Source organism: Arabidopsis lyrata (genome assembly GCF_000004255.2).
Source record: "Arabidopsis lyrata subsp. lyrata unplaced genomic scaffold ARALYscaffold_6, whole genome shotgun sequence".
Lineage (NCBI taxonomy): Eukaryota > Viridiplantae > Streptophyta > Magnoliopsida > Brassicales > Brassicaceae > Arabidopsis > Arabidopsis lyrata.
In genome coordinates this window covers 7,555,360-7,580,618 of record NW_003302550.1, presented here as the reverse complement: position 1 = coordinate 7,580,618, position 25,259 = coordinate 7,555,360, and the positions used below count along the sequence as shown (strand labels likewise).

At 36.4% G+C, this 25,259-nt stretch overlaps 6 protein-coding genes and 1 long non-coding RNA gene across 16 annotated transcripts; 5 read left to right on the top strand and 2 right to left on the bottom strand.

Moving 5' to 3' along the window:
- Window positions 1-510: 510 nt before the first annotated feature.
- Window positions 511-7,247, bottom strand: LOC9309947. 2 transcript variants are annotated; one of them, XM_021023173.1, is made up of 8 exons: window positions 7,156-7,247; window positions 6,828-7,031; window positions 4,118-5,189; window positions 3,982-4,032; window positions 3,763-3,814; window positions 3,331-3,389; window positions 3,131-3,176; window positions 511-2,981 (listed from the first exon to the last, which is right to left on the bottom strand). In XM_021023173.1, the coding sequence occupies exons 3-8, from the start codon at window positions 4,184-4,186 to the stop codon at window positions 2,857-2,859; spliced, it is 402 nt and encodes a 133-aa protein (XP_020878832.1). In that variant the 5' UTR covers window positions 4,187-5,189; window positions 6,828-7,031; window positions 7,156-7,247; the 3' UTR covers window positions 511-2,856. The 2 variants fall into 2 exon arrangements, with proteins under 2 accessions (XP_020878832.1, XP_020878833.1); XM_021023174.1 differs by having other exon boundaries at window positions 6,828-6,898; window positions 7,156-7,245.
- On the top strand, window positions 735-1,890 carry LOC9307880. Its single transcript, XM_021023165.1, has 2 exons — window positions 735-1,015; window positions 1,124-1,890. Exons 1-2 carry the CDS (start codon window positions 758-760, stop codon window positions 1,868-1,870), a joined length of 1,005 nt encoding a protein of 334 aa, XP_020878824.1. The 5' UTR covers window positions 735-757; the 3' UTR covers window positions 1,871-1,890.
- Window positions 7,240-9,614, top strand: LOC9309946 (myb-related protein 1). 5 transcript variants are annotated; one of them, XM_021023170.1, is made up of 7 exons: window positions 7,240-7,375; window positions 7,458-7,673; window positions 7,762-7,838; window positions 7,999-8,056; window positions 8,161-8,245; window positions 8,322-8,391; window positions 8,707-9,614. In XM_021023170.1, exons 2-7 carry the CDS (start codon window positions 7,466-7,468, stop codon window positions 9,397-9,399), a joined length of 1,191 nt encoding a protein of 396 aa, XP_020878829.1. In that variant the 5' UTR covers window positions 7,240-7,375; window positions 7,458-7,465; the 3' UTR covers window positions 9,400-9,614. The 5 variants fall into 5 exon arrangements, with proteins under 5 accessions (XP_020878829.1, XP_020878826.1, XP_020878828.1 ...); XM_021023167.1 differs by having other exon boundaries at window positions 8,689-9,614; XM_021023169.1 differs by having other exon boundaries at window positions 7,241-7,375; window positions 7,462-7,673.
- Window positions 8,507-13,016, bottom strand: LOC110227740. The gene is made up of 2 exons (XR_002331429.1): window positions 12,928-13,016; window positions 8,507-8,781 (listed from the first exon to the last, which is right to left on the bottom strand). It is a non-coding gene; the product is annotated as an uncharacterized LOC110227740 (long non-coding RNA).
- On the top strand, window positions 10,819-13,760 carry LOC110227739 (myb-related protein 1-like). 2 transcript variants are annotated; one of them, XM_021023171.1, is made up of 7 exons: window positions 10,822-11,127; window positions 11,462-11,467; window positions 11,553-11,684; window positions 12,093-12,230; window positions 12,453-12,503; window positions 12,702-12,791; window positions 12,883-13,760. In XM_021023171.1, exons 1-7 carry the CDS (start codon window positions 11,035-11,037, stop codon window positions 13,543-13,545), a joined length of 1,173 nt encoding a protein of 390 aa, XP_020878830.1. In that variant the 5' UTR covers window positions 10,822-11,034; the 3' UTR covers window positions 13,546-13,760. The 2 variants fall into 2 exon arrangements, with proteins under 2 accessions (XP_020878831.1, XP_020878830.1); XM_021023172.1 differs by lacking the exon at window positions 11,462-11,467 and having other exon boundaries at window positions 10,819-11,127.
- A 1,155-nt stretch (window positions 13,761-14,915) lies between these two features.
- Window positions 14,916-20,870, top strand: LOC9309945 (general negative regulator of transcription subunit 3). 4 transcript variants are annotated; one of them, XM_021023348.1, is made up of 17 exons: window positions 14,964-15,273; window positions 15,608-15,613; window positions 15,699-15,830; window positions 16,239-16,376; window positions 16,599-16,649; window positions 16,848-16,937; window positions 17,029-17,175; window positions 17,289-17,393; window positions 17,571-17,624; window positions 17,721-18,356; window positions 18,684-18,845; window positions 18,936-19,071; window positions 19,339-19,460; window positions 19,804-20,067; window positions 20,139-20,273; window positions 20,370-20,554; window positions 20,644-20,870. In XM_021023348.1, the coding sequence occupies exons 1-17, from the start codon at window positions 15,181-15,183 to the stop codon at window positions 20,708-20,710; spliced, it is 2,523 nt and encodes an 840-aa protein (XP_020879007.1). In that variant the 5' UTR covers window positions 14,964-15,180; the 3' UTR covers window positions 20,711-20,870. The 4 variants fall into 4 exon arrangements, with proteins under 4 accessions (XP_020879006.1, XP_020879004.1, XP_020879007.1 ...); XM_021023346.1 differs by having other exon boundaries at window positions 17,694-18,356; XM_021023347.1 differs by lacking the exon at window positions 15,608-15,613 and having other exon boundaries at window positions 14,916-15,273; window positions 17,694-18,356.
- Window positions 20,871-22,686: 1,816 nt separating this feature from the next.
- On the top strand, window positions 22,687-25,216 carry LOC9307879 (glucan endo-1,3-beta-glucosidase 8). The gene is made up of 2 exons (XM_002873831.2): window positions 22,687-23,911; window positions 23,981-25,216. The coding sequence occupies exons 1-2, from the start codon at window positions 23,562-23,564 to the stop codon at window positions 25,101-25,103; spliced, it is 1,473 nt and encodes a 490-aa protein (XP_002873877.1). The 5' UTR covers window positions 22,687-23,561; the 3' UTR covers window positions 25,104-25,216.
- The last annotated feature ends 43 nt before the right edge of the window (window positions 25,217-25,259 follow it).

The window sequence follows — 25,259 nt, the reverse complement described above, 5'->3', positions numbered from 1 at the left end:
AGAGACAAAGAAAAAGGAAAGAGAATTGCGCTCTCTGTTACTCTCATCGATTCTACAAAATCTCCGTCCTCTCCAAATTACAGGGTTTCTTCCTCAAACCCAGATTATCACTTTCCTAAATTTGAAGGTTTTTTTTATTCGATTTCAAAATCTTTCTTTTTTTTTGTATAATCTTTAGTCTGCTTTCACCGACACTTGGTTATCTTCCTCGAGTTCTCTCAATGGTTTTTGTTTCTTTTGGTTTCTCTATCAATGAAATGCTTAAGCTTTTGCTGTCTTACTCTATATTGTTTCTGTGATTATAAGAGCTCAAAACAAGCTGCTACGAGTCTAAATCTAGTGTTTGGTCTTAAATGTGTTTCTCTTCTAAAGTGGCGTAAGTTAAATTTCCATTTTTTTTCAGGTGTTCCCATCGCTGCAAAGCCTTGGTACTCATGAAAGTGTTCTTTAGTTCTTAGTTATATTAATCACTAAGCTCGGGAATTTTAACTGTATAATCAAAGATTTTAATTATTAAGTAAGATTACAATCATTAACTCATCTTCCCACAGAGTTTACAAGTTACAAAAGTTCTTGATGTAGAAGTCTTCTCTTCCTTTTGGGTTTTGGCAGTATTTTTGGCCTTCAAGGCGTTGAGAACAAACCAGAGCTCAAAACGGGTGCACTCTGTTGTATCGTGGCCTCAAGGCCACTGGTTACAACAAAATTGTCAGTACGCAGCGCAAGGGATATTCCTCAATCAAGTCAAGCCGATGCCATGCAATGGCGGACGAATTTCAGCTTCTCACCTGCTGGATATACAAGAGATGGCTTGGAACAGGAAATGGGCGATGAGAGTCCCGCTTTTGCATTCTACTCAAGCAGCAGTAGACAAAGAAAAAGTTTGGAATTCAGGTTTCAGGAATCGCCAAGATGGGCTTCAAACTCATCTGCTTCTGGTGGGAATGAACAGAAAACGTCCATTGTTGATAGTATATCAAGACCAACTAACTCAAATACTCAATGCATAAACGAGGTAATTCAGGTCTTCTTAACACATCAAGTACATTAATCTTGAAGATGAGCTTTTCTTGATTTCATCTTTGGCTGAACCTTGTCGCTCTTTGATGTAACTGTGTCTCAGGAGAACGGTTTTGATAGAGACAGTACAGCCATCTCAACGAGTTTCAGATCTTTGCTGTCTCTTTCAGAGTCATCTGCCCCATGGGAGACTCCAAGTAACCAGTCTTCCAGCCTTACTCACTGCTCTTACCCTCGAGTCTTCTGCAACCCGGTTTCAGTTTGTGAGAATCCTGAACCCAATCATACACAAGAAGATTCGTCCACAAATCCTGATTCCAGTTTCATAACGTCCACAAGAAACCACCAAGTAGAGGAAGAAGTATCACCAAACTCGAACAGCAATGACATGTTGCTAGATGTTGAAAGGCCCAATGATACAGAAGTCGAAAACCCGAGATCTGAACCAGGTTCAATGACACAGCAGAGATGCGGGATTTGCAAGAAGCTTTTATCTCAGAAATCTCCATGGAGCTCATACAAGATACTGAGATCAAGAGACATGCCAGCCGCTGGTGTTTTCCCCTGCCATCACGTCTACCATGTTGAGTGTTTAGACAAAGTGACCCCAACAGCTCAAACCCGAGATCCGTCTTGTCCTGTTTGCTCAAACACCATTGGAACAATGGAACAGCCACTGATAGCACCTGAAACATTGCAAATGGCTCTAAGATCTCTCAGAAGAAGCCGCACAACTTTGGAATTAGAGACAGTAAGTATCCCTTGCAATAACAATCAAAGAAGACATAGAAGCCAGAAATGGGAAAAACTCGGCTGCTGTTTGAATATAAGCTTCTCATCTTCTTCCTAGAATCCAACATTACCCGATTCCATTAGGTTCTTCTACAAACCTGACTTGGATCTAATCCTAGTTTTAACCATAATTTGATTCAGTACACGCCATTATAACAGAAAGGCAAAATCTTCTTGGTGTCTCTAGAGAATGTTTAGGAAACTACAAACAGAAGCATATATATCTACTTGTAGACCAAAATAATTCCTACTATGTATTTGCAGGCGTGAATTAGATTTCTCAAAGAATTATGAAACAAAGAGCAACGACAATGGACTCTGATATGAGAGATTAAAACCCACAAATTCGTATAATCGATGAGAGTGGACAAAAAATCAAAAAATAAAAACAAAAACACAGAAAGAAAAAACCTTTGAATCAAAATCTAAAATTTTCGAAAACACATAAATATTGATGGGTGTTAAAGCTCGCAAAAGCCATCACAGCACCGAGTAAATCGTGAGCTCAGGCAGCAAGCAGTCTTCATCGCAGAAAACAAAGGGAAATTAACGATTAGGCAATCGAAACCTTTCACGTCACCGGAGCCGCCAGCCAAACCCTCGAAAGTGAAGGAAATTGGGGTTGCTCGTTGGCCGGAAAAAGGTAGAAACCCTAACGATAAACCCTTTTTCTCAGCTCAGATAAGATCAAGTAGTTTTGAAGCTTTGAGTGATTTGGTTGCTCGAGTATTATAATGCCTTTTGGTCAAAAACCCTAACCCTAATCCCCTAAATCTCTTCCTGAAATTCCAACTTTACCCTCGTGAAAATTTTAACAAAATAGAGCCAAAATTGTTCAAATACTAAAAAGAAACCCCATAGATTCTAAAACAACAAATTATTCCTTATACCACCAAACCATAAAGCCCGTGACATGGTTAAGCCTTTTTTTTAGTACCAGAGAGTTGTATAACACCAAGAAGTTCTCTCTCAAAGAGAAGATTTGACATACAAAATGGAGAGAAAGAAAATAAGAACAAAAGAGAGAGAGCTGTGCTGTGTGATTTACAGAGGAGAAGTTGTAGACTTTTGCATTTTGTTATCCTTTTGTGCTTGTGGTGGCTGAGACGAATGGACTGCAGCTCGGTATGAAGATGAAGCGAGCTGTGCCAGTGCCGGTACAGTGCCACCTGCAAACATTCCCCCCAAAAGAAAGATGCAGCATCAAGAACTAGAGCTTATTGACACAAAACCAAGATTCATATGATAAGACCGGTTTCATTCGTCCCGTGATTGAAATTGATCAAAAGTAGTGAATGAGGAGAGGAAGATCTCAAACCTGCTAGTCCAGCACAGGCTGATGAAAGAACTATAACAGGCGGTGCCTGCATCGATACATAAATGAAATAAACATCAATAGTAGAATTTGAGTAAACAACTTACTGGCTTCTTTGCGGACAGTTTATGTATGTAACCAGCGCGGAACACGGAAAGAAGAGAACATAAGAATGAAATTTTGCATCTTTGTTGATAACTTACCCCAACAAGAAAATGTAACCACATGGGTCCTTTGATCCACTTGCGTACAATAGGCATTGCTGTTTCCATCAACAAGAGCATTAAAATGATTCAGACTCTTTCGAGCAAGCTTTAAATCTAACTGCTAACACTATTAACCAAAACATAGTTAGAAAACAAATACTGATAAAAGAACATCGATTGTTACAGCAGTGGAACATAATCCACATGATTACTTATTGTCTTTGAGACATTCTAACACATTCCAACACTCTTTGTATCTCCAAGGCATACAAGAATCATAATAACTAGCGCATATTAGAAGGTGGAAGTTGATTACACAGGAATACACAATCAACAGGAGAAGAACAAAACTCGAGAATTGAAAGAAATAATCACAATCAACCGAGATAACAATCAATGAGAGGTTAAAGTCAGAGAAACTCTGCATACCATGGTTAAATCCAATGAATGCACTTGCCGTACCACCAACAGCTGATCCAATCTAAGAACAAGAAACGTAAAGCTTTAAACCATAAAATAAGTAATCCATTTGATCCATATGAAATAGAAACAAAAGGAAACTTTGCATATTCAAAGACCTGCGGTTAGAGTAAAAGAGTGGGACTTTTCTTTCCCCTAAAAAATTAAATTTTCTTGAAAGAAACTAACCATCGAAAAGCTATCCCTGATGAACGGAGCAACAGTCCATTTACTGGTTTCCTGAAATCAATCAGCTTCCAATAATTTTTTAAAAAAAGAACGAATCTTACTCTATAAATCTGTATATGATGGATGCAGAAAATACCAAATTTTTCGTAAGAGGGCCTGCGCAGTGATGGCATCTGATATCGATATCATGCTCAGAATCCGTCATTTACTTAGACGAAGAAAGCTCGAGGAACCCAGAACAGATTTGTTTTTGGGTCGTAGGGTTTATACTCTGTTACTGTTTCCTTCTTCCTCTGTTCAACAAGAAAGAGAGTCCACCGATCGATCACCTGCGGTTTAGACCATTTTAGCTCCGTAAACCGAGTCGGTCCAACCGTAAACTGTGGAGACATTCTTTGGACCGGTCAGAACCGGTTTATTCAGCTTCATCATCTATTTTTAGCTTAAAACGTTGATGTTTATGCCATTCCAGAGGGTTAAAAAGTATTATCCAAATATGGAATCTTACTTCTCCATGTTCCAAAGGGTTTTAGAAACAACTTTTGAAATAAATGTTTAAAAGGAATATAAAAAGAATGTAAACGAACCAAAAGAATGTATCAAAATGAAAAGAAGAAAAACAAGAATGGATACCACTACCAACTACTTGCAACTAGACAATCAACTCTTTATAATGATCCAACTTGTCGAATTTAGCCAGCATTTGCGTTTGCAACCAGTCGCGCCATGCCTTCTTCGATTTTTAATAGTTTCATAATATTCAAATCAAAATCACAAAACTGCTACATGATTCGGTTGGATGCAGACAACACTCTCTTGTGGTGTACACTAAACTCCTACCATGATTCTCTCAATCTTTTGTTGTGTGCTTATAAGAATCACAGTTCATTAAAATATCCACAAAAATCACTGAGTAAAACGAGAATAAGTAAAAGCGGAAAGAAATTGACCCGAATTGTCCCTCTTTTCTCTTGGGTTCGGGTTGAGATGAACAAAAAAAGATTCTTGAGTTGAGAATGCGACTCACCAAGCTTTCTTTAGTTTTGGATTCCCATATTCTCATTCTCTAGAATCTCATTAACCCACTTTTACTCTCCATTTTCTCTCCAAAAGAATATAATTCCGCGGTCATTTCCCGCTTCCTCCTGTTTTATGTATCCAATCCTCTTTCGTTCAATCAAGCGAATCACTATCCCACGTTATGCTCCCTACGGAAGATCAAACAGTAATTAAAGTAAGTAAACAAGAATCTGTCAAAGGGAAATGAACGTACAAGGAAGAACATTTTGTCTGTATCACTCTTTTCTTTCACTGAAACAGTAGAAAGACTTCATAATTAAGCACAAAGTAGTATAACACATGTGACCAAGATTTAACAGTTACAAAAAAAGGCGATCACATTTCGTAAAAATGAGTTAAGCTCTAGTTCTGAAAAAACACATAGCATCTTATATTGACTGATATTATCAGCCCAAAACCTGGAACAGACCCTGCTATAAAAAGCATACACAAAATTTGATATTTTCTGTAACTACATTTTGATAAAGAACAGAGGATTATCTATAAATATCTGGTAAAAGTGAAACCAATCAAAAGAGTTCAACACATTGTTTGCTTGTTCTAATTTACTTTTGATGGTATTCAAATAGACTTTTGAAACTTGCAGCACACAATATGAAGCCTCTCTTTGTGGAAGCATATTCCCACTCACATGCCAATCAACTATTTAAGCAATATGCTCAAATACTTTTAACTGAAGGTTATGAAAGGTTCTTCACCAAACAGAATAAAGTGTTAATGAGAAATCAGAACCATGAGATTTCACCAAAAAAAGATTGAAAAAAATGCAAATATATCATTCAAGGAACATAAGATTTGTTTTTTTTTTTTGACATTTTCCTTTCAAACAATAGACCATATTTCTACCTAGTTTTATTTTTTTGTAAGGCATCTATCAAACTCATTAAGATATGTGAGACTCTATACTAGATAGTGGATATATTCTCAATTGCACATAAAGAAGCCATAATTTCAGCATTTGGCAATCACGACTTGTATATTTATAAATCTTTATCTATGAACTTATTCTATATAGCTGTATATCATATAGGAGAGTGTCTCTATACTTAATCAGGCAGGAGAAATATAATTGTTAAGTCCAAATCAAAATCAGATCCAACACCACAATATGATCTTAGAGCTAGTCGCCACTAAAGTAGATTCAGGGAAGTACACTGTAAGAAAGCAGCCAAACATTACATGCATATATGCTTCACGAACTTATACATATATACATGTAATAATATATACACAAGCACACACAAACAATACATACAAATATGCACTATGACATGTTATGTTGCATTCAGAACAGACAGAAAGGTTACACACATACATAAACACAAACATCCATGCATACATAGATTAACAAATGCTGGATGAGCCAAATATGCTGTGCCAATCCAAGAGTGTAAGATATGGACCCCCACTAATTTTTATACTATTTAGAGAGAATAGGTACTAAACTTGTTGAAGGAGACAGCATGAAATATTCTACATTCGTTCTCAATTATCCTTCAAGACAAAACAATGTTGAAACATAAACTTTCATCCCCTAGCTATCTATCACATACTTGGGTAATCTTCGTGATAAAATAATACAAACATAATCACTATACCCACTTCTATTGAAACATGGCCAAACAAGCCATTATTGATTTTGGTCAAACCTAACTTAAAGTTTCAATAGAAATTGTTTAGACTTAAGATGTATGTAGAGACTGAAAAAATGACTTTCAAGTAGGAACAAAAACAATACAGACAAGTGGAAAGCATTGAGAATATACCTCAAGAGATAGAGAGGTTAGAGCTGTGGACTTTGAAAATATTGAGGAATAAGGAAAAAGAATGAATTCCCCTGCCCAAGTAGAAAAGTTGTCAAAAAGATTTGGAGAATAAGATACTTTCATATACCAGAATGGTGAAAGAATGCGCATATGATGCACTAATTGTGGATCAATTCCGGTATCTAATGCAAGGCTCGAATTGCACTGAAAAGTTGTAGTCCAGAGGAATCAAAACAAGAAAAAATAATGTAAGCACACAACGTACAGTTTAAACGATAAGAACACAAATAACAAAGCAACGATTGGACCAGTTATTCATATTCCATACCTTAGTTATCATCCTCTAATTTGCCTTTTTTCCATTCAACTTTCTATATAAAGCAAAGTTGCAAAGACTTTTTACTCTTGAGAGACCCCGGCCTGAGAGAAAAAGAGCATAAATAAGGAAAGCAGCAAAGACATCTTCCCAAGTTGGTGGAGTTGCAAACCATAGTGTATCTCTGAACTGAGAGCAGCAGGTTGCAATTAAAAACTAAAGATTGTGTCAGGTAAAAGAAAAACATTTGGTCTTTACACTCATTATTAATGCAGTATTGCTAGGTGGGATAAACTTACCTTTTTATTTTGAAGACAGACTTATGTATTACCAAAACCAGCACCAAGGAAAGAGCATCCTCTCTTCATCGAGAATGCCCATTCATTCTGAAAGGCATCCATTCCTCAGGGGAAATGGCACAGGAGATTCTGGACTCATCCTCTCAACTGATGCAAAGCCAAGACTAAAATGGACTCCAGATCTTCACGAGAGATTTGTTGAAGCGGTCAATCAGCTTGGAGGAGGAGATAGTAAGTTATATTATAAGCAAATGAACCATCTTTGACAACCAGGCTTTTTAGACATAATGTATTAATGTGTATACTTTTGTCTCTGCAGAGGCTACTCCTAAGACAATCATGAAAGTCATGGGTATTCCAGGCCTTACCTTATACCATCTCAAGAGTCATCTTCAGGTAAGCCATCAACACTTTACACAGTCAAATGGTTCCTCAATTCGCTTGGTAGAAAACTGTTAAAGTAGCACAAAAATGACAGATATGTCAAGATGTGAAAAATCTTTAATATCTGTTTTTGCTTTTACAAAGATTATTAATATCATGATTTGACTACCAGAAATATAGGCTAAGCAAGAATCTTAATGGACAAGCTAACAGCAGTTTAAACAAGACAAGTAAGCTTAGTTATTCATTACTCAGATACAGGAATAATTACATCTATTAATTTCCTTTTTTCTCATAATATTTCCTTCAAGTAACTAAAGGTATCCTGGTTTAGGTGTGATGACCATGGTAGAAGAAAACCCCCCTGAAGTAGACGAAAGTCACAGTGAGAGTTTAAGCATTGGACCACAGCCGACCATGTAAGAATATGGCTATTTTCTTACATAATCTAACTTACTAGATTTTTTAAAAAATGACCTATATTTGTGCACGCAGGAACTTGCCCATAAGTGATGCCCTTCAAATGCAAATAGAGGTTCAGAGAAGGCTACACGAGCAACTTGAGGTATCATATACTGTTAAAAGCAGCAATCAGTGTTGGTAACAACAACAATGTTTGGAATTTCTGTTCCTATATTTGTTCACACAAGACCAACCAAGATGAAAAAGATATCACAAACTCTCATAAATATGTGTTGTTCATTTATCTTTGAATAGGAACAATTTACAAATTATACTCAAACATGTAGAAACACATAGATCAGCGAAAATCATAGGTATAGAGGCTAGAAGAAGTATATAGAAACAGAGAGAACAAAGCATTTAGTTACGATTTCATTAAAAATATTTTAAACTGAGCCAGGTACAGCGACATTTGCAGCTCAGGATAGAGGCTCAAGGAAAGTACTTGCAATCGATTCTGGAGAAAGCACAAGAGACTCTTGGAAGACAAAACCTAGGTGCAGCTGGTATTGAAGCAACAAAAGCTCAACTCTCAGAATTAGTATCTAAAGTATCAGCAGAATATCCAGACTCTAGTTTCCTAGAACCGAAAGAACTGCAGAATCTACGCCATCAACAGATGCAAACAACCTATCCACCTAACTCCTCCCTGGACAGTTGCTTAACCTCAAGTGAAGGAAACCAGAAAGCCCGAAAGATGCTTGACAACAGACTGGGATTAAGAACATATATCGGAGATTCAACTTCAGAGCAGAAAGAGATAATGGAAGAACCATTCTTCCATCGAATGGAGCTCACATGGGCAGAAGAAGAAAGCCTCAGAGAGAATAACAATAGGCCATATCTGTCGACAATGGTTAACAACACAGAACCGAGAATCTCGTCATCAAGAAGAAGCCCTGGAAGATTGTCAATAGGAGTGGGATTACATGAACACAGAGGAGGGAGTAGCAACAACAGTGAGTATACAGAGGAAAGATTCAACGAGAATGGTGAAGATTGCAAGCTTGAAACACACACAAGAACAGCTCTAGATCTTAACACACGCGACGAAAACTATGGCACAACACGTCCTAAACAGTTTGATTTGAATGGATTCAGCTGGAATTGAGAAGAACATAGAAGCTTAAAGACTGCAACAACCTTTTTATGATAATCACACAGGAAATGAAAAGCCTTTGATTTCCTTTGTTAGATTGAGAGATTCGTCTAAAATTGAATTATATTAGTTGAACCAAAAGAGACAATCTTGTGCAAAAATGTGTAACACCATTAATTTGCGTAGTTATGATCTCATATATATATATATACAGATAAATTTACTAACTTCATGGAAGATATCGAAATTCTTGAGAGAAGGACGTAAAGTTCCGTGCTTTTAGTCAACTTCGGAGATCAACAAAGCAAGAACATACCCATGAATGGTTAAGCATTCTTTTGCTTCTGAGAAGCAACGTTGCAAATCGGAGAGAAACCGGAAAGTGAGGAACGAACGGCCGTTCAACGACGAGAGTTTGGGACTGTCTAACGCCTTTTTTTCAAACCGGGTCGGTCGGGTTGGATTAACCTGGTTTTATCCGATTTGGGGCAAGAGGACCCCATTTGTTTCCTCAAAGAGTGACAATGTCATGTTTCGTCCCTGAAATTTTAGTAGGCGCTTAATTTCACCCATTATATTTTTCTTTTGACCACTTAACCAAACATTGCAATTTTGATTTATTTTGTCGATAAAATATACTTATCAAGTTTTTTTCTTCATTTTATTGAAAAAGAATTTGGTTTCATTAATTCATTTAATTACGTTTAATATTGTAGAAAAATAAAAGGAACTCAGTATTTTTTGATTAGTTTAAATAATTAGTTATGATCTGATATATAAATGTTTTAAATTTAGAGTAAAGTAAAATCGTTTTATTTCATCCGCAATAGAAAAATAAAAAAAAATCAGTTAATTATATGGTTGTGTATTAAAATGTTGATAAATTCATATGAAATTAAATATGTCTTGTACACATTTGTAAATATATGTGTTATATCTAACCGTGGTGGGTAAAAGTAAGTCCGTTAGGTATTAATAAGGTACATTTATGTTTAGATTTTCTAACGCAAATGACGATGCCAACCTATACAAATCATTGGGTACGGGAGTTCGACTTTACTTTTATGCAAAAAAAAAAAAACATAAAATATATTTATTTTTGCACGGTAAAATAATACCATTAAAAAACTAGGTAGAAAAAAAAAAATATATGTCTCGCGCCATAAATTTAAATCTTCCATAATTGTTGTACATTATTCCATTTTTATGTTTTCTTTTCATACTTAAAAATATATACTTTTATCACTTTAGTTTTAGTTTGATCAAAAATGAGACCATAAAATTATTATAAACATTCACATTTGGAAAAAGGAATAAAAATAGTGGTATGATTCAGAAAGTAGTAAAAGTATGAGGAGCAAATCGGAGAATAAAAAGCCCGGTACTCTTTTAATATGGGCCGTCAATGTCGAACTCGAAACTCTCGTTCGGATTTTTGTAATCATCCATAAAAGATCCAATCAAAATTCATTCATCCATCCATCATCGTTAGTTACATACACATCATCTCCTTCCTCTCGCTCCCTTCTGATAGCGAAACCCTAAAATACTATCAGCTGCTACTTTCCGAAACCAAATTCCGACGAATTAACTTTTTTTTTGTTTTTTGGATAAAATCATCGGAGTCTCTTCTCTGGTTCGGCTGTGATGGGTGCGAGCCGGAAATTACAAGGCGAGATAGATCGGGTGCTGAAGAAGGTTCAAGAAGGTGTTGATGTTTTCGACAGCATCTGGAACAAGGTATCGTTTCCTCTCTGCCCACAATTTCGTCTATATAATTCCAATGATTGATTGTTTTGTCTTTCTTTCTCAATTGTTCATCGTTGATGTCGAGAATGCATGAAGATCTATAGGAAAATAAACACTGTGTGTAGTTTTGGATTGCGATTGTTGGTTCATGCATTGGCTCTTAATCGATGATACTTAGATTGTGCTTGAAGAGATTGGAAATGTCTGTGATAATTGTTTGATTTGCTAATTTTTTTTTTGTTGTTTATAACTTTTTGTTTGTTTTGTTTTGTGAGGTAATTTTCCAGTGGAACTCAATATCGAGCTCCGTTTGTTTTTTATGCAGTGGAATGTGAGCAGAATGTTTGTTTTCGAAGCAGAAAAGTTTTTTACTGGACAGAGGAACAACTCGGTTTCGGACTTTTTTGGTGTTTCAGGTATATGATACAGACAATGTTAACCAAAAGGAAAAGTTTGAGGCGGACTTGAAGAAGGAAATCAAGAAGCTGCAGCGGTATAGAGACCAGATCAAGACTTGGATTCAGTCCAGTGAGATCAAAGATAAGAAAGTCAGTGGTCTTCTTCATCTTCAGTGCCTTTTTTCCTTTTTAATTGACTAATGAGGCGACTTGGCTCCCTTGCATTCTCTTAAATCTACGGCTGTGTTTAGTTATCTCTCCTGTCTAAAGTTCATGGTGATGATTCATGTTATAACTAAAGCTTTCCTAACATCTTAAAGAAAAAGTCTGATATTTTATTCATTTGAGTAAGGTGCTTTCACCGGTGGTTTTGTCTGTCATACTTTTGGCTACCCTCTAGGCTCTAGCTAGTTTAATTTTGGTTCATATAAGCTGAAAGGAGTAGCTTCATCTCTAGTTTTACTTTTACATTCCTTAAATATTGTTCTGTTTTGAAGGAATCTTAATACCCATTTGTTTTTAGACTGAACTGATCAGATTGTCTGTCGTTTGACTTAGGTCAGTGCATCATATGAGCAATCCCTGGTTGACGCTCGGAAGCTTATTGAGAAAGAGATGGAGAGGTTTAAGATCTGTGAGAAAGAGACCAAGACAAAAGCTTTTTCCAAGGAAGGACTGGGTCAGCAACCTAAAACTGTAAGAATTTCTCTACTTTTCTGGTTTACCCCAAATAATAATGTGAAATTGAAGTGTTTTCCTACAATTTTTTCTTCTTAAGTTTCTAACATATCATTGAGTTTCTATTAAAACATTTCTGGTTTTGTGAAATCTGTTGGATATTCCTAGGTGGTTATATATATTAGCGAAAACTCTTTTCGGTATTCAGGCTACTGAGTTTGTCAGCTTCATGTTTTATAGGACCCAAAAGAGAAAGCAAAGTCAGAGACAAGGGATTGGTTAAACAATGTGGTGAGTTGTTTTGGCGTATTCGTGCCTAATTATTGATTCTTGACCCCTTCCTTTAACAGAAACGTCAAAGAAGACTAATGTTAATGGTGTTTTTGAAATATGGTTTATGTGCGAGGGAAACTAGGTAATTCGGTCCTTATGGATCATCTTCTGTCAGTGCTATAGCTGATTCGTTTCTTATTTTCTTGCTTTTGATAGGTGAGTGAACTGGAGTCACAGATTGGTAGCTTTGAAGCTGAATTGGAAGGACTGTCTGTCCAAAAAGGAAAGTCAAGACCGCCCAGATTGGTAAGACCTGAAAAATATGCATTGGTATGCAAATGCTGTAATTTCTTCTCTCGTGGTGAGTCATGTCATTTGGCTTGTTTTCCCCTTTCAGACTCATCTTGAGACATCTATCACAAGGCACAAGGAACAACAAAACCTAGGTGCAGCTGGTATTGAAGCAACAAAAGCTCAACTCTCAGAATTAGTATCTAAAGTATCAGCAGAATATCCAGACTCTAGTTTCCTAGAACCGAAAGAACTGCAGAATCTACGCCATCAACAGATGCAAACAACCTATCCACCTAACTCCTCCCTGGACAGTTGCTTAACCTCAAGTGAAGGAAACCAGAAAGCCCGAAAGATGCTTGACAACAGACTGGGATTAAGAACATATATCGGAGATTCAACTTCAGAGCAGAAAGAGATAATGGAAGAACCATTCTTCCATCGAATGGAGCTCACATGGGCAGAAGAAGAAAGCCTCAGAGAGAATAACAATAGGCCATATCTGTCGACAATGGTTAACAACACAGAACCGAGAATCTCGTCATCAAGAAGAAGCCCTGGAAGATTGTCAATAGGAGTGGGATTACATGAACACAGAGGAGGGAGTAGCAACAACAGTGAGTATACAGAGGAAAGATTCAACGAGAATGGTGAAGATTGCAAGCTTGAAACACACACAAGAACAGCTCTAGATCTTAACACACGCGACGAAAACTATGGCACAACACGTCCTAAACAGTTTGATTTGAATGGATTCAGCTGGAATTGAGAAGAACATAGAAGCTTAAAGACTGCAACAACCTTTTTATGATAATCACACAGGAAATGAAAAGCCTTTGATTTCCTTTGTTAGATTGAGAGATTCGTCTAAAATTGAATTATATTAGTTGAACCAAAAGAGACAATCTTGTGCAAAAATGTGTAACACCATTAATTTGCGTAGTTATGATCTCATATATATATATATACAGATAAATTTACTAACTTCATGGAAGATATCGAAATTCTTGAGAGAAGGACGTAAAGTTCCGTGCTTTTAGTCAACTTCGGAGATCAACAAAGCAAGAACATACCCATGAATGGTTAAGCATTCTTTTGCTTCTGAGAAGCAACGTTGCAAATCGGAGAGAAACCGGAAAGTGAGGAACGAACGGCCGTTCAACGACGAGAGTTTGGGACTGTCTAACGCCTTTTTTTCAAACCGGGTCGGTCGGGTTGGATTAACCTGGTTTTATCCGATTTGGGGCAAGAGGACCCCATTTGTTTCCTCAAAGAGTGACAATGTCATGTTTCGTCCCTGAAATTTTAGTAGGCGCTTAATTTCACCCATTATATTTTTCTTTTGACCACTTAACCAAACATTGCAATTTTGATTTATTTTGTCGATAAAATATACTTATCAAGTTTTTTTCTTCATTTTATTGAAAAAGAATTTGGTTTCATTAATTCATTTAATTACGTTTAATATTGTAGAAAAATAAAAGGAACTCAGTATTTTTTGATTAGTTTAAATAATTAGTTATGATCTGATATATAAATGTTTTAAATTTAGAGTAAAGTAAAATCGTTTTATTTCATCCGCAATAGAAAAATAAAAAAAAATCAGTTAATTATATGGTTGTGTATTAAAATGTTGATAAATTCATATGAAATTAAATATGTCTTGTACACATTTGTAAATATATGTGTTATATCTAACCGTGGTGGGTAAAAGTAAGTCCGTTAGGTATTAATAAGGTACATTTATGTTTAGATTTTCTAACGCAAATGACGATGCCAACCTATACAAATCATTGGGTACGGGAGTTCGACTTTACTTTTATGCAAAAAAAAAAAAACATAAAATATATTTATTTTTGCACGGTAAAATAATACCATTAAAAAACTAGGTAGAAAAAAAAAAATATATGTCTCGCGCCATAAATTTAAATCTTCCATAATTGTTGTACATTATTCCATTTTTATGTTTTCTTTTCATACTTAAAAATATATACTTTTATCACTTTAGTTTTAGTTTGATCAAAAATGAGACCATAAAATTATTATAAACATTCACATTTGGAAAAAGGAATAAAAATAGTGGTATGATTCAGAAAGTAGTAAAAGTATGAGGAGCAAATCGGAGAATAAAAAGCCCGGTACTCTTTTAATATGGGCCGTCAATGTCGAACTCGAAACTCTCGTTCGGATTTTTGTAATCATCCATAAAAGATCCAATCAAAATTCATTCATCCATCCATCATCGTTAGTTACATACACATCATCTCCTTCCTCTCGCTCCCTTCTGATAGCGAAACCCTAAAATACTATCAGCTGCTACTTTCCGAAACCAAATTCCGACGAATTAACTTTTTTTTTGTTTTTTGGATAAAATCATCGGAGTCTCTTCTCTGGTTCGGCTGTGATGGGTGCGAGCCGGAAATTACAAGGCGAGATAGATCGGGTGCTGAAGAAGGTTCAAGAAGGTGTTGATGTTTTCGACAGCATCTGGAACAAGGTATCGTTTCCTCTCTGCCCACAATTTCGTCTATATAATTCCAATGATTGATTGTTTTGTCTTTCTTTCTCAATTGTTCATCGTTGATGTCGAGAATGCATGAAGATCTATAGGAAAATAAACACTGTGTGTAGTTTTGGATTGCGATTGTTGGTTCATGCATTGGCTCTTAATCGATGATACTTAGATTGTGCTTGAAGAGATTGGAAATGTCTGTGATAATTGTTTGATTTGCTAATTTTTTTTTTGTTGTTTATAACTTTTTGTTTGTTTTGTTTTGTGAGGTAATTTTCCAGTGGAACTCAATATCGAGCTCCGTTTGTTTTTTATGCAGTGGAATGTGAGCAGAATGTTTGTTTTCGAAGCAGAAAAGTTTTTTACTGGACAGAGGAACAACTCGGTTTCGGACTTTTTTGGTGTTTCAGGTATATGATACAGACAATGTTAACCAAAAGGAAAAGTTTGAGGCGGACTTGAAGAAGGAAATCAAGAAGCTGCAGCGGTATAGAGACCAGATCAAGACTTGGATTCAGTCCAGTGAGATCAAAGATAAGAAAGTCAGTGGTCTTCTTCATCTTCAGTGCCTTTTTTCCTTTTTAATTGACTAATGAGGCGACTTGGCTCCCTTGCATTCTCTTAAATCTACGGCTGTGTTTAGTTATCTCTCCTGTCTAAAGTTCATGGTGATGATTCATGTTATAACTAAAGCTTTCCTAACATCTTAAAGAAAAAGTCTGATATTTTATTCATTTGAGTAAGGTGCTTTCACCGGTGGTTTTGTCTGTCATACTTTTGGCTACCCTCTAGGCTCTAGCTAGTTTAATTTTGGTTCATATAAGCTGAAAGGAGTAGCTTCATCTCTAGTTTTACTTTTACATTCCTTAAATATTGTTCTGTTTTGAAGGAATCTTAATACCCATTTGTTTTTAGACTGAACTGATCAGATTGTCTGTCGTTTGACTTAGGTCAGTGCATCATATGAGCAATCCCTGGTTGACGCTCGGAAGCTTATTGAGAAAGAGATGGAGAGGTTTAAGATCTGTGAGAAAGAGACCAAGACAAAAGCTTTTTCCAAGGAAGGACTGGGTCAGCAACCTAAAACTGTAAGAATTTCTCTACTTTTCTGGTTTACCCCAAATAATAATGTGAAATTGAAGTGTTTTCCTACAATTTTTTCTTCTTAAGTTTCTAACATATCATTGAGTTTCTATTAAAACATTTCTGGTTTTGTGAAATCTGTTGGATATTCCTAGGTGGTTATATATATTAGCGAAAACTCTTTTCGGTATTCAGGCTACTGAGTTTGTCAGCTTCATGTTTTATAGGACCCAAAAGAGAAAGCAAAGTCAGAGACAAGGGATTGGTTAAACAATGTGGTGAGTTGTTTTGGCGTATTCGTGCCTAATTATTGATTCTTGACCCCTTCCTTTAACAGAAACGTCAAAGAAGACTAATGTTAATGGTGTTTTTGAAATATGGTTTATGTGCGAGGGAAACTAGGTAATTCGGTCCATATGGATCATCTTCTGTCAGTGCTATAGCTGATTCGTTTCTTATTTTCTTGCTTTTGATAGGTGAGTGAACTGGAGTCACAGATTGATAGCTTTGAAGCTGAATTGGAAGGACTGTCTGTCAAAAAAGGAAAGACAAGACCGCCCAGATTGGTAAGACCTGAAAAATATGCATTGGTATGCAAATGCTGTAATTTCTTCTCTCGTGGTGAGTCATGTCATTTGGCTTGTTTTCCCCTTTCAGACTCATCTTGAGACATCTATCACAAGGCACAAGGATCACATAATAAAGCTGGAACTGATCTTGAGGCTTCTAGACAATGATGAATTAAGTCCAGAACAAGTAAATGACGTCAAAGATTTTCTGGATGATTATGTTGAACGAAATCAGGTCTGTTTTGTTTATATCCTGGAATATTTTGCTAATATGTGTTATACTCTTGGTTACCAACATTAAAGTACGCTGATATTATCCTGGACTGTGTTTAACTTTTCTCTATGTAGGATGATTTTGACGAATTCAGTGATGTCGATGAGCTCTATAGCACGTTGCCACTAGATGAGGTGGAGGGTCTTGAAGATCTAGTTACTGCTGGCCCCCTTGTCAAGGTGACTTTTTGTTATAATATCTCAATTTGCATAATTTTCCCTCTCTGTGGAAGTTCTGTATCTGTCCGGTGAAAAGAGTGCAGGAATTCAGCAATTTATTCGGAGTTCATGACATTTTCACTGTAATTACCAGTCATTAGGTTTAGATTAAGAAATAACATGATTTACATTTGTCAGGGTACTCCTTTGAGCATGAAGAGTTCTTTGGCAGCGTCAGCATCTCAAGTTCGGGTAAGTATTCCTATATCTCTTTGCTTGAAGATTTTTTGTTTATGTTTCTTTATTTTTGCGTTGTTTCAGAGCATAAGTTTGCCAACTCATCATCAGAGTACTTCGCAAGAGAAAACAGAGGATCCATCTTTACCGGATGGCAGTGCTGAGATGGTTCCAAAAACCCCTCCCCCAAAGAATGGCGCAGGCCTTCACTCAGCACCATCAACACCTGCCGGGGGACGTCCAAGTTTGAATGTGCCTGCCAGTAATATCTCAAATGCATCAGTTACCTTATCAACTTCTATTCCTACTCAAACTTCCATAGAAAGCATGGGGAGTTTGTCTCCCGTGACTGCCAAGGAAGAAGACGCAACAACCTTGCCTTCTCGTAAACCACCCTCATCTGTTGCTGATACTCCATTGAGGGGCATTGGTAGAGTTAGTATCCCCAACCAGCCCCAACCAAGCCAGCCTCCGTCTCCAATTCCAGCTAATGGATCTCGCATTAGTGCAACTTCAGCAGCTGAAGTTGCAAAGAGAAATATAATGGGAGTTGAGAGCAATGTCCAACCTCTAACTTCTCCACTGAGCAAAATGGTATTGCCACCAACTGCAAAGGGTAATGATGGAACTGCCTCTGATAGTAACCCTGGTGATGTTGCGGCTAGTATCGGTAGAGCTTTTTCACCATCTATTGTATCTGGTTCGCAGTGGAGGCCTGGTAGTCCCTTTCAGAGTCAGAATGAAACGGTGCGTGTTTTGAATCCGATTATATTTTATGAATCCCTGGGACATTTACATTATACTTAAGATGGTAGTCTGAGCAATATGATGGCTTTACTTGTTAGTTTTTCTCGTATTCTGGAACATACTTCAGAAACAACTTCTGATTCTTGTTATATAACTCTGTGTAGAATTGGGTTTACACTCTAACATAATCCTAACCAGGCTCTTTTGAGATGTATTCCTAGGGCTATATACATCCCATGGGCTTGGTTAATGTTTGTTGTCTTGTGGTTTGGTTTTTTCTACTGTCTTCTTTTTCTCTATTAAATATGTACATGTTTTGGCTTTTAGGTTCGTGGGAGAACTGAAATAGCACCAGATCAAAGAGAGAAATTTTTACAGAGGTTACAGCAAGTACAGCAAGGCCATGGTAACCTCTTAGGCATGCCTTCTCTATCTGGAGGAAATGAGAAGCAGTTTTCTTCACAACAGCAAAATCCTCTATTACAGCAGGTAGCATATTTTATAAAATAATCACATGCTTAATAGTACTCAAAACATTCCATCATAACAAGAGACTATCTTTTCTAATCTGTTTCTCAGAGCTCTGCCATTTCTCCTCATGGAAGCTTGGGAATCGGAGTTCAGGCACCAGGTTTTAATGTCATGAGTTCTGCCTCCTTACAGCAGCAGTCAAATGCCATGAGTCAACAATTGGGTCAGCAGCCTTCTGTTGCAGGTACAATCCACTGTTTAGGTTATCACTGTGGTTTATGATATGATTGTTAATGGACACTATTTCTGGGTTTAGTAACTAGCATCTATGGCCAAATGTAATCTAAGATTTATATCATTTGATGAAAACTTAACTTTGTTAAGGAGTTCTACATCTTGGCAGTTACTTCAATACTAGAGTTGTTGGAGCCTCAGTTTTAGGATTCGAGTTTTGAAACTACAGATGAAAAATATTAGCAAAATAAGGGACCTGTTCTTGATGTTTGTGCAGATTTAGACCATGTCAGAAATGATGATCAACCGCAGCAAAACTTACCTGATGATTCAGCTTCCATAACAGCTTCAAAAACTATTCAAAATGAGGATGATTCTAAAGTTCTATTTGATACTCCGGTAAGCAGGAATAGTCCTCTGCTCACTTTTATTAGAGTCTTTAGTGACTCTTTGATATATGTTTCCATCAGATAGGTTTATTAGAGTCGTTAGCAACTCTTTGATATATGTTTCCATCAGATAGGTTTTTAATGAAAAATTTTAAGTAAAAAAAATTATTCTGTCTTTGTTGGTGTTGGTGAGTGTTTTGATTTGTCATTCCTTCGCTTAAAATTCACATATGCAATTCAATAGTGAATGTGGTTTATGGATACACATAATAATAGCTGTATTCTATAAACCAAACAACTAACTAAGGGTGGCCTCTGATCCTACATGTGTGTTTTCTGTTTTATATCTTCAGTCCGGAATGCCCAGCTACATGTTGGATCCAGTACAGGTATCTAGCGGTCCTGATTTCTCTCCTGGACAACCCATACAACCAGGTCAATCTTCAAGTAGCCTTGGGGTCATTGGCCGGAGAAGTAACTCTGAATTAGGAGCCATTGGTGACCATTCAGCTGTAGGGCCAATGCATGATCAAATGCACAATCTCCAGATGCTTGAAGCTGCTTTCTACAAACGTCCTCAACCCTCAGATTCAGAACGTCCTAGACCCTATTCTCCGGTACACCATTGTTCTGAATTCTCCTTAAGTAATATCCGCTTAAATTTCATATTCCCTATGATTTTGAACAGAGGAACCCAGCAATCACACCTCAAACATTTCCCCAAACACAAGCACCAATCATAAACAATCCTTTGCTCTGGGAACGTTTAGGCAGCGACGCTTATGGGACGGATACTTTGTTCTTTGCGTTCTATTATCAGCAGGTACCAAAATCTCAATGCTCTGTTCCATCTTTTATTTATCTTCTTTTTCCCGGTTCCCGTCAACCTTACCGGCTTTTTTGCCGTGTGTTTGTGTAGAACTCATACCAGCAATATCTAGCGGCAAAAGAGCTGAAGAAACAGTCATGGAGATACCACAGAAAGTTCAACACTTGGTTTCAGAGACATAAAGAGCCAAAGATTGCAACCGATGAATATGAACAAGGAGCCTATGTTTACTTTGATTTCCAAACCCCCAAAGACGAGAATCAAGAAGGAGGATGGTATGATTTCATTCATGTTATCGGATTATAGATTGTTGTTCTTCTTTGGAGATGGTAATCGTAATGCTTTTTCTTTAATGTCTGTGTAGGTGTCAGAGGATCAAAAACGAGTTCACATTTGAATACAGTTATCTTGAAGATGAACTCGTCGTATAGAATAGAGAGAGATATACATGTTTGTATATACTCTTGAGCAAGTGTTATTTCCTGCGTCTATTTTGTACTCTTCTTTTCAATAAACTAATTACTTTTAGTTTCAAAGTTGGCATTCTCCGATGATGACTCTTAACACACAATAAAAACCAGAGTATCATCATGAAATCTTTAATGCTTAAATTGTTCCAAAAGGCGATTATTTCAACAAAAGGAAAAGAAAAGAAAAAAATAATCGGGGTTATGCATTAGAGATTTTAACATTTTTCAAGTTGTATACAGTAAAACAAGTGGAGCTTATAATATTTTATTAATTTATAGTGAATAATTTATATTTTATATTAATAAATACTTCTCCCGTTTCAAAATATAAGACGTTTTAGCTAAAAGCACGCCGATTAAGAATATCTACTTTTTAAAAGTTCAGTCGATCATAAAAGAGACTGCATAATAAAAATAATCATAAAACTACTTATGAGTGGGATGACTTATATTGATGGTAAGTTAGATCTCTTAAAATAATTAGTTTCAGTTTTGTAGCATTTATATATATGTTGAAAAAGCTGAATTAACCTTTTATTTTTCTTGTGTGTGTTTTTTTGTTAAGTCTTTTAAAAATTATGCGACATATGAAGGAAGCTACACAAAAACCTCTCATGTTGTTCAGTGGTTGTGGGAGGTGATGTTATCTTTAGACACAGTTTGTGACTCGATTTTTAGGTTCATAATAGCAACCCCACGGGTAAGATAAGTGGTGAAGTTATTATGATAATGGAAAAAAAGAATAGATCTTTCTTTTGCTGGAAGTATAATTTATATCGGATATGTTTTTGATCTCAGATCCTGTCAGAAGGCTTTGATTTTGGTTTTATGGCAATATAATTCAACTCTTTATACTTACTTTGATTTCACTGTGTGAAAAATATTATGGTTCTAAATTTGTACTTTCAATGGAATAAGGTTCAACGTGAAAATAATATTATTGTTATATCTTTGATTATGATTTCATCGTATGAAAATATTTTTTGCATTTTTTCATCTTATTAAATTGAATAAGATGTAAAATGTAGAAAATAAAAATATCATGATACATATAGATGTAAAAACGTATTAGAATTAAGAACTACTTTCTGTGAAGTGACTATAAGCCATTATGTTCTTTAGTTTCTTCTTCAATGCATCATCTTAAAAACACAAAGGTGTTGAAAGAAAACACAAAGAGAGATGTAAGAAAAAAACAAAAAACAAAATGAGACTTACTTGCATGAAACTTGAATTTTCGAACAGTCAATTTGCTAGTGCGAGTTAGTAACCCATCCATTAGCGTATTTGATGCAACGGTCAAGTACAATATCTTTGACAATCATCGTATATATGAAAGTTGGCTAAGCGTCTCCATATGATTGACACATCATCACTTTAGCATTTGCCATGTGTCCACTAAATAGTTGATGTAAGTTCTATATCTTTTATTTTATAGGTTAATGGTACATTTATTATTTAATTGTATATATTATTTAATTTTATATATTTATTTATACTAGTACTGACATAATTTTATTATTATATATGTTTTTCTTCAATGAAATTATTTTATTGATTTTCTCATATTCATGAGTTTTTTTCCGCTAATTTTTTAATCTAAACTCAAAGTATGAATAGATAATAGTGGATTAGTTAATGGTTTAAGTAAATTATTCTCTTAAATTTTTATTTATTTAATATATCACTAAGGGTGAGAAGTACTTAAGGAGCTCCATCATCAAGTTTTTGAGGTTTATATAATTCCAATATTACTATCTAAAAAATTCGTTGAGAATGAAGATTGTTTAAGAATTGTGTGTGAAATGCATTATTGAAAATGTTGGTAGAAAAAGTATTTTAATACTAAGAGTAGTTGCTCATTGCATGAGTGAATAATTAGATAATTAACAATTATATTTATCAAAACATAACACTAAACAAAAAATCCGGAAAGAACCCATGGTGTAGCACAAATGATCACCTAAATAAGTTAAAATCTGGCTAATATATAACATTAAGCTCAGATTTGAAATTATTTCCAAATTATTACGCTAAACGAATTGGTGGAGTCATTTTTATTGTGCAGTTAATTATATCAAAACTTCTCGTCCTCCCTACCGATATCTGAGATCATAAGTCATTTCTTCAACTTTATGAATATAGTTTTTACGAGGTTTGATGTGCATTTTGTTTAAGTTGAAGTGTTCAGTAAGTTTCTCAAATGTCTAGTACAGAAATGTGCATGTACCGAAGATTATGCAGCGTCGGTTTAATAAAATTGGGAAAAAAATGTAAAATAGAATGAGTTATGACTTGTGTGTGTGCGCTATTATGGGGCTTGTCTAGCGGATCGGGGAAATTTGGTTATTACAAGCATGTGGAGTTTGTCGTTTTCGGGATTTGACCTGAAGAACGGAGTCGTTTTCGGTGCCAATCAGGCAATCCCTTAGACCCCAAGCAATTCTCTTTGCGTTTTGCTTAATGTAGTAAAGACCGACCAAAGAAAAATATATACATAGATTAAGAACCTCATAGATACATGTACATGACCTCCATAGATCCACATTTATTACATATTTCGATACTAATTGATATATCACTTCTTCTCTGTTTCTTACTTGTTACTTCAGAAACAAGAAAAAAAATTACTCGAATTATTGTTTTTTTCTCCATTCTTTTTTCATAACTTTCTCTTCGATTCTTCTCACAGCGTAAACCAACAATACAACAACCAGTTTTTTCTCGCGCAAAGCAAAATTAAAACATTACCGGTTGATCATCAAAATCCCAAAACTTAACAATAGGCGGCCAAAAACAGAGTACATCCAAAATGAGTAACCGACGGAAACAGAGCACCACTGTCGGCATCTTCCTATGCATCACCATCTCCACCTTATCTTTATTATCCGGCGACGTCTCCGCCTTGGGAGTAAACTGGGGAACGATGGCAACTCACCAGCTCCCTCCAAAGACGGTGGTACAGATGTTAAAAGACAACAACGTTAGAAAAGTGAAGCTTTTCGATGCGGACACAAACACCATGGTAGCTCTTGCCGGCTCCGGTATCGAAGTTATGGTTGCAATCCCTAACGATCAGCTCAAAGCCATGGGAAGCTATAACAGAGCTAAAGATTGGGTTCGAAGAAACATCACTCGTTTCAACGATGACGTTAAAATCAAGTAAACAAAATTTGATCTTTCACCCAGAAAAATTGAAGAATTTTGGATACTAAATTAGTTTCTTTGCAGATACGTCGCCGTTGGAAATGAGCCGTTTTTGACAGCTTATAATGGATCATTCCTTAACCTAACTTATCCAGCACTCTTCAACATCCAGAAAGCATTAAACGAAGCCGGAGTTGGAGATTTCATCAAAGCCACCGTACCTTTAAACGCTGACGTCTATAATTCTCCGCTGGAAAATCCAGTTCCTTCCGCCGGAAGTTTCCGACAAGACATCTTTGAAGAGATGAAACTCATAGTCAACTTCTTGGCTCATAACAAAGCTCCCTTCACTGTCAACATTTACCCTTTCCTAAGTCTTTACCTCAGCAGCGACTTCCCTTTCGACTACGCCTTCTTTAATGGCCAGAACACCGTTAGTGATAATGGTGTTATCTACACAAACGTCTTTGATGCCAATTTCGATACCCTATTGGCTTCGCTTAAAGCATTGGGTCATGGAGACATGTCAGTTATAGTTGGAGAAGTTGGTTGGCCAACGGATGGTGACAAGAACGCTAATATCCCAAACGCAGAACGCTTCTACACAGGTCTGCTTCCGAAGCTAGCAGCCAACAGAGGAACACCTATGCGTCCAGGTTACATTGAAGTTTATCTCTTCGGATTCATTGATGAAGATGCAAAGAGTATAGCTCCTGGTAACTTTGAACGTCACTGGGGGATATTCAAATACGATGGCCAGCCAAAATTTCCAGCGGATTTGTCAGGGGCAGGTCAGAAGAAGATCTTAACCGGAGCTCAAAATGTTCAGTACTTGCAAAACCAGTGGTGTATGTTAAACCCGGATGGCCTCACTTTCAGTAACAACACTAACCAGCTCGGGGATAACGTAAACTACGCGTGTACCTTCTCTGACTGCACAGCTTTGGGGTATGGTTCCTCTTGTGGTAATCTCGATGAGGTCGGGAATGCGTCGTATGCATTCAACATGTATTTTCAGGTGCAGAATCAGAAGGCAGAGGCTTGTGACTTTGAGGGCCTTGCGATTATCACTACCCGGAATATTTCTCGAGAACAGTGTAATTTTCCTATTCAAATCGGAGATCCAACATCGGGACATAGTGATCATAACCATAGGTTCATCGGCTTGGCTCTGGTGAGTATGTTGCTACTCTTTATGGCACTATGAGCTTTTCCAGTTTTGCTTCTTGGTTGGTTTTATGCATTGTAGTATATTGCTGGTTCTTGAGTCACCACCAAATTAGAAGAAATTGAATTCGATCTAGCAATTTGAATCCTGCAGTTTCAAACTTCTTTATGGATAATTAGAACACAACTTCAATAC